The sequence below is a fragment of the Thamnophis sirtalis genome, unplaced genomic scaffold (assembly GCF_051295495.1).
Source record: "Thamnophis sirtalis isolate CommonGarterSnake01/CBP01778 unplaced genomic scaffold, rThaSir2_p1.2 scaffold_9, whole genome shotgun sequence".
Lineage (NCBI taxonomy): Eukaryota > Metazoa > Chordata > Lepidosauria > Squamata > Natricidae > Thamnophis > Thamnophis sirtalis.
Window position 1 is genome coordinate 74,418,034 of NW_028261389.1, and position 12,929 is coordinate 74,430,962.

The 12,929-nt window shown below is 45.9% G+C and overlaps 1 protein-coding gene across 1 annotated transcript in view; it reads left to right on the top strand.

Moving 5' to 3' along the window:
- DYRK4 (dual specificity tyrosine phosphorylation regulated kinase 4) overlaps nucleotides 1-12,929 on the top strand; it is a 37,640-nt gene that overhangs the window by 1,626 nt on the left and 23,085 nt on the right. The window contains exons 2-7 of the mRNA XM_087722270.1: nucleotides 5,208-5,310; nucleotides 6,793-6,877; nucleotides 7,639-7,730; nucleotides 9,677-9,799; nucleotides 10,501-10,575; nucleotides 11,755-11,904. Of these exons, the coding sequence (XP_087578396.1) occupies nucleotides 5,208-5,310; nucleotides 6,793-6,877; nucleotides 7,639-7,730; nucleotides 9,677-9,799; nucleotides 10,501-10,575; nucleotides 11,755-11,904 (628 nt within the window). The remainder of the gene's footprint in view (nucleotides 1-5,207; nucleotides 5,311-6,792; nucleotides 6,878-7,638; nucleotides 7,731-9,676; nucleotides 9,800-10,500; nucleotides 10,576-11,754; nucleotides 11,905-12,929) is intronic.

Genomic DNA, 12,929 nt, shown 5'->3' on the forward strand with positions numbered 1-12,929 from the left:
TTTGTGAGCTGGTTGTTTGTTGGGGGTGCAGAAATGGTAAATATAAATGCTTAAAGCAGATTTTATGAGTGTGCCATCACTTTTTGAGAAAAGACTGGAGAGCCATTGGTCTGCAATGACGTAGGGCAGGCCTGTCGAACCGGCAGCCTCTGGGCCAGAGGTGTCATGCGTGCACCATGCCTACCCCAGCTCCACGAAGGCAAAATATGTCGCGATACATCACAACGCGTCGCGGGACACGATCAAGTTTGACACCCGTAGTCTAGGGTCTATTGCCTGATCGGGGGTTGGACTAGAAGACCTCCAAGCTTCCTTCCAACCAGGTTGCTGCTGGTTCGGCCAAGATCAGGCGAACCAGTAGTAGCGCTGACGGGAGGCTCCACCCACCCACTCAGATGTTTCCGTGCATGCACAGAAGCGTCGGGAGCGCGCGGGAGCACGCCCGAACTGGTAGTAGCAACCCACCTCTGCTTCCAACCCTATTATTCCGTGTTCTAAAAGGAAACGCAATCGGGCGGCCTTGAGAGAAATCAAACTTCCAAATAATTCGACGGAATCCTTTCTCTTTGCTCTGTTTTAGCCCGACCCACGTTGAGTCCTCCTTGCTGTTCTCTGCACTTGCTTATTTTCTTGCAGGCGTTTCATTACCCCAATGAGGTAACGCCCATCAGTGCTGCAATGTGTTGGAATGCAGCTGGCAGATCTGAGTGACCTCTGGCCAAGAAAAAAAAAGTCTGTGGCAAGAGCTGGGTCATTTATTTATTTAATTTATATCCCGCCTTTTGAATTATGCAGAACTGAAGGGCGGCTCGCAGCCATCCACAGGGACGGGCCAGGAAACTTTTTTTAAATTATCCAGTGGTGAAGCCCCTCTACCCCTCATCCTGCTGGAAAGTCCAGCATCTTCAGAACTCCAGGCGCATTCTGGAATTCTTGATCTTGGTAGCAGAATCTTGGAGTTGCCTGGATGTCATAGTCCTTCAAGAATTTTAAGGAGAATTTGATCCCCCCCCCTGGTTAGGGATAGCGCGGCAATGTTGCTGAATTTTTTTTGTCCTCAACGGTCGTCCCTTTGTGTTGTACAGGGGCAAGTGTTTGGAATCACTGCACACTGGTTATTGTTGGGCGCGAACCACCAGATCTACCCGTTAAGAGATCAATTACCATATTTTTCGGAGTATAAGACGCACCTTCCCCCCCTAAAAGAGGGTAAAAATTGGGTGCGTCTTATACACTGAAAGTAGCCCTACCCACCCACTGGCCCCCACCCTTTGGCCTCTGCCTCCCAGCAATTTACCTCTTTGCAGCAAACGGGGGCTTGTGGAGGCTTCAATAAGCTATAGGAATCCCTGCAGCCTGTAACAGCTGATGAAATTGAAAGCGAAACTTGCTGTTTGCTCCACCTGGCAAATTGCTGGGAGGCAGATTTTTTTTTCTTATGCTAATCAGGCTGTTTGCTGCAAGGAGGGGTTCCACCACAAAACCGTGTTCGACTAAACCGCGCTCGACGAAACCGCGTAGCTGACGTCATCAACAGCGCGACAACAGCGCGGAGACAGAATCACGCTGTAAACGCTAAACCTAAAATTAACCCCTAACCCTAAACCTAACCCTAACCCTTAACCTAACCCTAAACCTAACCCTAACCCTTAACCTAACCCTAAACCTAACCCTAAACCTAACCCTTACCTTAAGTTGAATCGGCTTGCTTTCAAAGTGCTATTTAAAGCGCCCTTCTTTCTCCGCGCTCGCTGTTGTCGCCCTGTTGATGACGTCAGCGACGCGGTTTAATCGGGCGCGGCTTAGTCGAGCACGGTTTTATCGTGCCGTGGCAAGGAGGCAAGTCAACAACGACAAATGCCTATAGAATGTTCAAATTATTAGACTTATTTTTTAAAGACTGCTTTATTATTATTCTAGACAACAAAAGGAAGAAGCTTTTTAAAATAAATGCTTGAAGAGGCCCCGTGCTATTATTTTAAAAAGTGTTATTATTTTAAATAGCAAAGAATAATGTATACTTCCAGAAAGCACGTCAATTTTAACAGCCTCTGTACAAGTATAGTTTGAAATGTAACACTACAAACAGTGTATGTTGTCTGTGCTGTTCGTTGCAAGGAGGCAAATTGCTGGGAGGCAGACTTTTTCCCCCTTGTTTTCCTCCCCAAAATCTAGGTGCGTCTTATACTTTGAAGCGTCTTATACTCCAGAAAATACAGTAGCTGTTTGATTGCTCAAGCTTGCAACACGAGAATCTTCTCAGGCTAATCTGGTCAGACTAAATAAGATTTTAGGGCATTCAAGGTGCGGTTAGAATTTGCCTTCTTATGTCCATGTAGGGATTCCAGACTAATTCCCTGTTTGACTCCTTCTCCTGGCTTGACTGGTCTCTCTTGGACAGTTATATTCTGGAGGATAATGTTGCCTCTTCCTGGTCCTTTACATTAATATTTGTCAGACATGTTTTTAAAAAAGGAATCCCCTGTCCAGTTGTGTTGGATTCTAGGGGACAATGCTCATCTCCATTTCCTAGCCAAGGGAGCCAGCATTGTCTGAAGACAGTTCCATGGTCATGTGGCCAGCATGACTATCCCCAAAGGCACACGGGACAGTGTTACCTTTCCCATTGAAGTGGTACCTATTTATCTACTTGCATTTGCATGCCTTCCAACTCATAAGAGCCACGGTGGCACAGTGGTTAGAATGCAGTATTGCAAGCTAACTCACCGCTCACTCCAGGAGTTCGATTCTGAGTGGCTCCAAGTTGACTCAGCCTCCCATCCTTCCGAGGTCAATAAAATGAGGACCCAGATTGTTGGGGGAAATATGCTGACTCTGCAAACCGCTTAGAAAGGATTATGAAGCGGTATATAAGTGCTATTGCTATTGCTCGGTTGGCAGGAGTTGGGACAAGGAAGCTCACTTTGTCATGCAGCACTTGGGTCTCAAATTGCCAACCTTCTGGTCAACAAGCCCAGTACCTTAACCACTAGGCTTCTTTATATCTCCCTGATTATTTCATTCTCCCGGGTTCTCTTACTGCCACTACATCTATGGTCTTGTCAACCTCCAGCTCTGCATCTTCCACTGGGGCTCAGAGGTAGCTACTACTGGTTCAAGAACATCCATTTACCGGATATATATATATATTTAAAGTTACAAACCCCGGTATGCCCAAATATGGGAGGAAGTTCAGTACTTCCATTCTCTGTCCATCGGCTCGTCACAGGAGACCATCCAGACAGAAACCCAATATTTTTACTGTTGCCTTTGTTACAATTTGTGTTGTATTTGTGCTGATAAATAAATAAAGGGAGACTAGTATAGATCTATTTCAAGCTATTTAGCTCTCATCAGCTAGCCATACCCTTACTGGGATTCGAATCTGTGCTGTATTGCATCTTAGGCAGATGTGTTAACCATTAAGCCACAGAGTTCGACTCCTTATCAGCTAAGCCAGGGTGATAGGTATCTATTTAAAGTTACAACCCCCGGTATGCCCAAATATGGGAGGAAGTTCAGTACTTCCATTCTCTGTCCATCGGCTCGTCACAAGAGTCTCCCTTTATTTATTTATCAGCACAAATACAACACAAATTGTAACAAAGGCAACAGTAAAAATATTGGGTTTCTGTCTGGATGGTCTCTTGTGACAAGGAGTTGCGCAGTTACAGGAGATAATTGCACTCAGCTGGTGGTAATTAGGCTCCTCTCAAGACTATAAAAGGAATGCTTGTGCACACACACCTTTGCAGGAGTCAACGCATTCACTAACATTGGAGAATTTTCGTGGCTAGCTTGGCAGGCTAGATTGCTGCCAAGTTTAGTCTGTGCTGGATTGCTTCCAAGGTCCTGTCTGTGTGTTAATAAATCCTTGCAGTATCTTTGTCTCAGCGTGCTTTGGTGTAGGACGAGGGGGGTCAGAACAGGTACCTATCTTGTTTTTGGCATTTAGGACATGAACTGTGTCCTTACCTGTATTGTGACCGCCAATTGTCTCATCTCACCTGACCTCACCTCCATCATTTCGTTTCATTTCACTGTAACAAAGCACCCTGTATTGTAGGAAATAAAATGCCCCATTTTCAAAAGCCAGCCGGAGGCTCAGCATGTAAGTGCCTTTTTTAAAAAAGAGATTCTTCAAATTATTTTTAATGTGTTTGCGTAGCGAGGACATCTCACCGTTCCCCAAGCCCTTATTCTATTTTATTTGGTCATAAATGATGCTTTAATAATGCTCCTTGATGCGTTTGAAAAAATATATTTTTTTTTAACATGACAAGACATCTCATCTGCTACAGCTGGAGGAAATAATATCCTAACCCTGCATTTTGAAAAATAAGATTTTTTTAAAAACATGACATAACATCTCATCTGCTACAGCTAGAGGAAATCATATCCTAACTCTGCATTTTGAAAAATAAGATTTTTTTAAACATGACATAACATCTCATCCGCTACAGCTAGAGGAAATAATATCCTAACCCTATATTTTGAAAAATAAGATTTTTTAAACATGACATAACATCTCATCTGCTACAGCTAGAGGAAATAAAATCCTGTTGTGGCCCAGCAGGAGCCGTTGGAGCTGCCACCAGACTCCAACAGCGAGGGGCCCTATGAGTCGGCCCTGGAGGATATGGGGGACCCTGGACAGGGTTCCGACTCTGAGCAGGGCGCAGAGAGACTGGTTGACCATCAGGTGGTGCCTGAGTCTTGGACCAGTGGGGAGGAGACAAGGGAGAGTAATCCAGAAGCCAGCAGTGAGTTGTTCCTGGATGCATGGCATCGAAGAGCTACTCAGCTCCTGCAATTACAGGAGGTAATTGTGCTCAGCTGGTGGTCATTAAGCTCCTCTCCAGACTATAAAAAAGACTGCTTGTGACACGCCCCTCTTGCAGAAGTCAACGCATTGACTAAAGAGAACGTAACTAACTTGGCAGGCTGGATTGCTGCCACGATTTGTCTGAATTGCTGCCAAGGTTTGTCTGACTTGCTGCCAAGGACCTTATCTGTTTGTTTGCTTGGTTTCAGCCACCAAGATTTTGGCTTCTTGCTATTAAAAGTACATTCTAGTTAAGCTTGTCTCGACTTTCGTTACTGGATGGAGGAGGGGGTCAGAACATATCCTAACCCTATATTTTGAAAAATAAGATTTTCTTCAATGTTTGTAACATAATTATATCTCTACTGTGGTTTTTCTCCAGAAAGAAAATTAGTGCCAAGTCTGAAAAAATTAGGAAAGGACGATCAAGTGCTCTCCCAGTTATACTGAAACCTGGTGAAAAACCCAACCTTCTCATCCCAAAGGTGAGCAAAGGTAGTTTTTAAGTAGCTATGTCTCTAGAACGGGAGTCTCCAACCCTGAGAACTTTAAGACTTGTGGACTTCAACTCCCAGAATTTTTCAGCCAGCAAAGCTGGAGTTCTGGTCCAGGAAAGAACCTGCAATGGTGGAGAAACAAGGAAGCTAGAATACAGATGGGCCAGCCTTGCTATCTACCGTATTTTTGGGACCATAAGATGCACCAGAGTATAAGACGCACCATGATTTGGAAGAGGTACATTTTTTAAAAAAAAAGTTTTTGCACTCTGCAGGCCTCCCAAACCCTCTGCACACCTCATTTTTTTGCAAAAAAGGGAGGGAGTATTCAGAGCTTTGGGAGGCTGGTAAAGTGCTCCTGGGGGGTAGGGGGCAAAAATGAGCAAAAAATGGCTCCTTTTTTGCTCAATTTTGTCCTCCCCAGGCCCCAGGAGCACTTTGCAAGCCTCCCAAACCCTCTGCATGTCCATTTTTGCAAAGGGGGCAGGGTTTCGGTAGGCCAAAAACGCTCTATTCAGTGTATAAGATGCACCCAGATTTTCATCTTTTTTTAGTGGGGGGAAGGTTCGTTTTATACTCCAAAAAATACAGTATGTATATATATATATAGGGATGTTCTGATCTAGGCTTCCCCAAAAAGCACAGAACAAATTCCTGGTCTCGACAAAACCCCTTTTTATTAAACAAATATGAATTCCTTTCATTCAAATACAGCAAGGCCTGGCAAACAGTCTTCCAAAGGAATATTTATGATGACAAACCTTATCTATTCCCAGATAATCACTACAGTTGTGACAGTGGTGGGTTTCAGCTGGTACGGCACAGTACAGCCATACTGGTAGCCACCGGGAGCAGCTGAGAGTGTACCGGTACGGTGGCTCATTTGGCCCACCTGCCCGCCCACGTTCTATACCAGTTTTTAAAGCAACCGGCCAATTGCGCACGCGCGCACAGCGTGCGGTGCCTACGCGAGCTCCCACAAGCAGCTGGCTGTCGTAGGGGTAGTCGAGTGCACACACATGTTCCGTGTGTGTGCATGAAAGGACATGCGGCCCCATGAGCACCGTACCAGTAGTGACGGGGAGAGGAACTCACCACTGAATTGTGAGCTATTTTTTCCCAGTGCTGTCATAACATACAGACTAGCCAACATAGAAACATGGTCTTCTTAATTCAGGGCAGAACATGGCCAGAGTGTTTGGCAGGTCTGTGTGTTTGCCAGATTTGAGCAAGGGATTCTTGGATCAAACTTCCAAGGACAGAGAACAAAATGGCGGCACGTTCTTGTGACAGGTAGGAAAAATGGCGGAAGATCCAATGGCGTCCCATGGAAGGTTTGTAGTGGAAAGATGCCTCGAAGAAGGCAAGGAGGTGACACAACCCAAGCTCCCCCAATGATAACTTTGAACCAGCTTTTGAAAATGTTTTCAGTCGGTTGTTTTGAAGCTTTTGTACTTCCTATTTTCCTAGGAAAGGGAGGTGAGTGCCACCATTCACAATTCCAAGCAAGATGGAGGGAAAAGTCGAATCGGATCAGGACACATTGAGCCTTGCGGTGAGGCGATTTTGAATCACGAACGCATCGAGATTACGCCGTTTCATTTGTAACCGTCTGTTCTGACCCCCCCTCATCCCACATCAACACACACTCCGAGCTAAAGATAAGTTACGGCATTTAATTAACAGACAGACAGGTCCTTGGCAGCAAACCAGCACAGACAAGCTTGGGCAACAATCCAGCACAGATAAGCCGTGGCAGCAATCCAGCCTGCCAGGCTCACAATAATGTTCTCCAACATTAGTTCCTGCGTTGACTTCTGCAAAAGGGGCGTGTGCACAAGCAGTCCTTTTATAGTCTGGAGAGGAGCCTAATGACCACCAGCTGAGTGCAATTACCCCCTGTAATTGTGTAATTGTTCCTTACGCCTATTAGCTCTTCGGTGCTGGGCATCTTGGCTCCTCCCCACTGTTGACGTCCGGATCACACTCCCTTGTCTCCTCCCCACTGGTCCAAGGCTCAGGTGCCTTCTGGTGGCCAACCAGCCTCTCTGCGCCCTGCTCGGAGTCGGAACCCTGTCCAGGGTCCTCCACATCCTCCAAAGCCGACTCATAGGGCCCCTCGCTGTCGGAGTCTGGTGGCAGCTCCAACGGCTCCTGCTGGGCCACAACACCGTCCCTAAATATTTCGAATCATTGAAGGCTTCGGGTCCCACCAGTGATTATTGGGAATGGGTGGCCTCAGGCCTAAGCATAATGTGTTTAATGAAGCAATTAGCTTTTCTCTTCCTCTTTCTTTCCCTTTCTTTTTAAAAACAGGGAAGACTCCTAAAGGAGACGCGTGTTATACAGCAAGCAAAACCAAGTTAGAGGCAACGTCATGTGAGACAAGTTACACCCAAATAGGTTTGGTAAGCGATTTAAATTGATCAGTTACAGACTTCCCCAAACCTCCGTGCTTTTTAAGCTATTCCATGACAAGCCCTACAAATTTTCATGAGGACAAAATAATGCAAACGGCATAGAACATAGAATAATGGGGTTGGAGGGGACCATGGAGGTCTACTAGTCTAACCCAGTACTCAAGCAGGAGAACATATACCCATGATGGCGAACCTATGGCAGAGCCCTCTCTGCCGGGACAGCCTGGAGGATTGAGAATCTTCGTAGTTTTAATGTAATATTAATAAGAATTGTTTTGAACAGTAATGGCGAATCTTTTCGGCACTGATTGCCCAAACCAGAATGTGTGTGCATGTCAGGGGTGGGTTCCTGCCAGTTCTAATCTCTTCTATAGAAGAGGTTCCACAAATCTACAGTGCCGTTTAGAACCGGTTTAATCTCCCTCCCCCTGCACGTCCGAACATCATCAAGATGAAGAGCGAGAGGAGGAATTCTGGAGTTGAAGTCCACAAGTCTTAAAGCTGTTAAGTTTGAACACCCCTGGGGTTTTTTTTTCTAAAGGTTTAGGGGTGCAAGGGTCTTGTAACTTGACAGCTTTAAGACTTGCACACTTCAATGCCAGAGTTCCTGAGCCAACATGACTGGAGGAGGAATTCTGGGAGTTGAAGTCCACAAGTCTTAAAGCTGTCAAGTTTGAACACCCCTGGTTTTTTTTTTCCTAAAGGGTTATGGGTGCAAGGGTCTTGTAACTTGACAGCTTTAAGATTTGCATGCTTCAAATGCCAGAGTTTCTGAGCCAACATTTTGATTGCTAAGCAAGAGCGTTGTTAAGTGAGTTTCACCACATTTTGCAAGTTGGCCACCCCCACCCAGTCACATGGCTGGCAAGCCACTCCCACAAAGCAGGCTACACCTACAGACGAGGTTCTAAAAATTTTTGAAACCCACCACTGGTGCATGTGTGTGCATGTGCGCGAGCCGGATTGATGGAAACTCAAAGACGAGCGGGCTGGTGCACGCATGCCTGTTTTTGGGCCACTTTCAGATGGTGTTTCAGACCGTTTCCGGCTGTTTTGGGAGCATTTTGGGAGTCAAAAATAGTCTGAAAAATGGCCCCAAAACAGTCCCCAAAATAACCTGAAATGGCCTGTTTTTTTGGGCATTTTTCGTGCCATTTTCCAGTGCTCTGGGGACGGCGAGGACCAGCTGGTGACAGCACATGTGACCACAGAGAGGGCTCTGTGTTGTGGCCCAACAGGAGCCATTGGAGCTGCCAATGGACTCCGATAGCGAGGGACCCTATGTGGAGGACCCTGGGCAGGGTTCAGACTCAGAGCAGGGACCAGAAAGGCTGGTTGGCCACCAGAAGGCGGCTGAGGCATGGAGCAGTGGGGAAGATCAAAGGGAGTTTGTCCCTAACGCCAGGCAATGTAGGGCGGAGAAACGGAGGCAGCAGTTACAGAGACAGACTCATAAGAGATAATGAAGCCCAGGTGGTTATGGCTTGGCCCCTCCCAAGAGAGTATATAAGAAGAGACTTTGGGAGGAGTCCTTTTGCAGGACACAACCGTTCGTAGTAATGTGGAGAACTGCTTGTCTGGTCTGCCTTGTGTTCCTGTGTCTGTTGGAGTCTGGGTTGCTGCCAACGTCTTGCCAGTGAGTCGTGCCTGGGCTTTCAGCCATCAGGATTATAATTGCTGTGAATAAAGTGTGGCAAACAGCTAAGCCTGTATCTGTGTTCATTACCGGACAGAGGGGGACCAGAACAGCTCTGCATGCCACATCTGGCACTCATGACATAGATTCGCCATTGTAGGTTTAGAATGTATTAAGCAAAACACATACGCTAGAAGTAATGATGCTCATTCAATTGAAGTGGCCTACTTCAGCCAAAAGCTGAAAGTTAGTCAAAACAAGGTTGAAAGGTTGAAAAATATCTGGTTTATCATTGCAGTCTCTACCGGAGCCTAAAACTCTAGTCCAAAAACAGAGGGAGGTGCCAACTTTGATTTCCACAGAAAATACGTCCCTAACTCACAAATTCAAGAAAGGAAACATAAGGCTGTCAGCTTCTAAGGTGAGAATTCAGACGAAACCAACCTCCTAAATCTTTTAAGTGAGAAATATTCATGAAACCGGTGGTTTTCATGGGGTGGTTTTCCTTTAGAGAATTCTGCCCCATTGTCAATACAAGATCCTCTCTTCTGCTTATAAAAAAATGATTTTTGTTGAGATGCAGGTAGTTCTTACATACAGGTACCGTATTTTTCGGAGTATAAGATGCACTGGAATATAAGATGCACCAAGATTTTGAAGAGGCAAATTAAAAACAAAAGTTTTTTCATTCTGCAGACCTCCCAAAGACGGCCCAGTTTTTGCGAAAACGGGCCCATATTATTATTTTTTTTTTAAAAAGGGCATGAATAGCCTTTAGGAGGCTTGTGAAGTGCTCCTGGGGGCGGGGGGGGGGCAAAATTGAGCAAAATTGGCTCATTTTTTTGCTCATTTGACATTCCATGTGATGTTTTCAAACAACGAACATCCCACCTCCTGTTGGGATATGAATTTCGACCCCTCAGTTCAGACCTATGTCGAGGCTCTTACACTAGAAACTTTGAATAGGACATTAGGAATAATAATTTAAAAAACCAATTAAACACAAAAATATCCTATTACTAATTTAGGTACACCTCATGAGCATAACTGTACTAGGCATTGAAGTCCCAAGGGTATAATTTTCCATGCCAATTTTGCCGTTATTCTCCATTTTTTCCCCAGATAGCAGCACTCTCTCGTCCTAAATTGCCGCCTCAAGAGAGCAGCCGACGTGAAGCCAACAGAATTTTCCGACAGGTATTTGCACAGGGATGTTGGCAACAAAAGACCCCTGTGACGGCTTCCTATTGAGATCATCTTCATTAGCAATAGCAGTTAGACTTATATATCGCTTCACAGTGCTTTTACAGCCCCCTCTAAGCAGTTTACAGAGTCAGCCTCTTGCCCCCAACAATCTGGGTGCTTGTTTCACTCACCTTGGAGGGATGGAAGGCTGAGTCAACCTCGAGCCGGTGAGAATTGAACTCCTGGCAGTGGGCAGAGTCAGCTTGCAATCCTGCATTATAACCACTGTGCCACTAGGAAGGAAAATAAGAAAGGGAAGAAGGAAGGAAGGAAGGAAGGAAGGAAGGAAGGAAGGAAGGAACGAAGGAACGAAGGAAGGAATAAGGAGGGAGACAGGAGAGAAGGAGGGAACACAGGGAGGGAGGAAAGAAAAGATAATAGAATGACAAGGAATGAAGGAGAAAGGAAGGAAGATAATAGAATGAGGAAGGAAGGAAGGAAGGAAGGAAGATAGATAGATAATAGAATGCTGAAGGATAGAAGAAGAGAGAGAGAGAAGGAAGGAAGGAAGGAAGGAAGGAAGGAAGGAAGGAAAAAAAGAGGAATAACAGTTAGACTTATATACCGCTTTACAGTCCTTTTACAGCCATCTTTAAGCAGTTTACAAAATCAGCCTCTTGCCCCCAACAATCTGGGTCCTCATTTTACCCACTTTGGAAGGACAGAAGGCTGAGTTGACCTTGACCCGGTGAGATTTGAACTGCCGAACTGCAGCAAGCAGTCAGCTGAAGTAGCCTGCGGTGCTGCACTCTAACCACTGCGCCACCTCGGCTCTTGTTCATTGATTGTTTCAAGCAGGGGGTCTTGAAACTTGGCCCCTTGAAGACTGGTGGACTTCAATTCCCAGAATCCCTCAGCCAGCCATGCAACCTTCTACAAAAATGCTGGGATTAACGCTATATTTTTTTCCCCTTTTAATGACCACATCATCCCTTGCGGGGTGGAGTCGGGGCAGTTGAATGAAGCTGAGTATTTACTGGACAGATGCCTGTTTAGTAGCAGATATATTCTCAGTGAGAGAAACATCTGTCTCTACCTAGGATCGAACTCAAAACCACCTGATTGTGAGGCTAGAGTGCCACCTCTAGGCCACCGCACTACTCTGGGATTAACTCTGCATTTCCTCCTCAGAAATTAAACAGCAATATCAACGCCCTCCCTCACTTGGACTGTCCATCCAAATCGAGTTTGGTGACGACTGCTTTAAAGCCTCTACAGCAAGATGCACTTTTCCCACAAATAGCCACAAAAACCTTTCAGTCTGTGACAACTCTGCATTCGGTAAGTTTCCTCCATGATGAACCAAGGCCCTAAAAGTAAGGGAATAAAAATATCAAGCTCAGGAAAACAGGCGTCTGGGCAGTCGAAATGAGCGTAGGTTCATTGTATGTTAACGCTCTCTACAAGAATCTGAACTACTAACGGTCAAAGCAAATAGGCGGCAGATAAGAGTCGATGGAATTCATGGTGGGCTGGGCTTAGATCTCTTGTAGGCGCAAAGGGACTCCAGACAGATGACAAAATGAGAATAAATTGGCATTGGCTAAAGCAGGGGTGTCAAACTCAAGGCTCGCGGCCAGATCCAGCACGGGATGTGTTCTGATCTGGCCCGCGACTGTCCGGATCTACCCAGCGCGAAGAGGAAAGGTGAGGCCAGCGTGACTTTGACCTGGTCTCCCCAATGCAAAGAAGAAACATGCCAGCAGTTTGGGGAGTGGCGTCAAGCTGGCCACGCCTACCCAGTCAGCCAATGCCCGGATGGCTCCATGAGGTCAACCACAGCCCTGATACAGCCCTCAATGAAATTGAGTTTGACATCCCTGCTCTAAAGCATGGGTGTCAAACTCATGACATCATGTCACCATGACGTGACATTTCACGACATTTTTCCCCTTCACAGAGCTGGGGTGGGTGTGGCCTGCCAGTTTCACACCCCTGGTCCAAAGGCACAATGTCTAACAGGACAATATTTTGGCCATATCATGTGGGTGGGGGCGGAATTCACTGGAGAAAGCAATTATGCTTGGAAGAGTTAGCGGTAGAAGGCTTCCAAAGAATGCGGTGGCTGGACACCATCAAAGCTGACGCCAGCCACCGTATAGAGAAACTCAATATCGCCAGGATAAAAAACAAAGCATCAAAATCAGATTCTACCGGTTCGGACAGGTTCGCCTGACATGGTTGTGGAAATCGTGGGTAGAATACCACCTCTGATTTTGATGCTTTGTTTTTTATCCTGGCGATATTTCCCCCTGAAAGTTGGTTTCTGAGCCCGGCGGAGTAATGAATAAATCACAGAAATAATG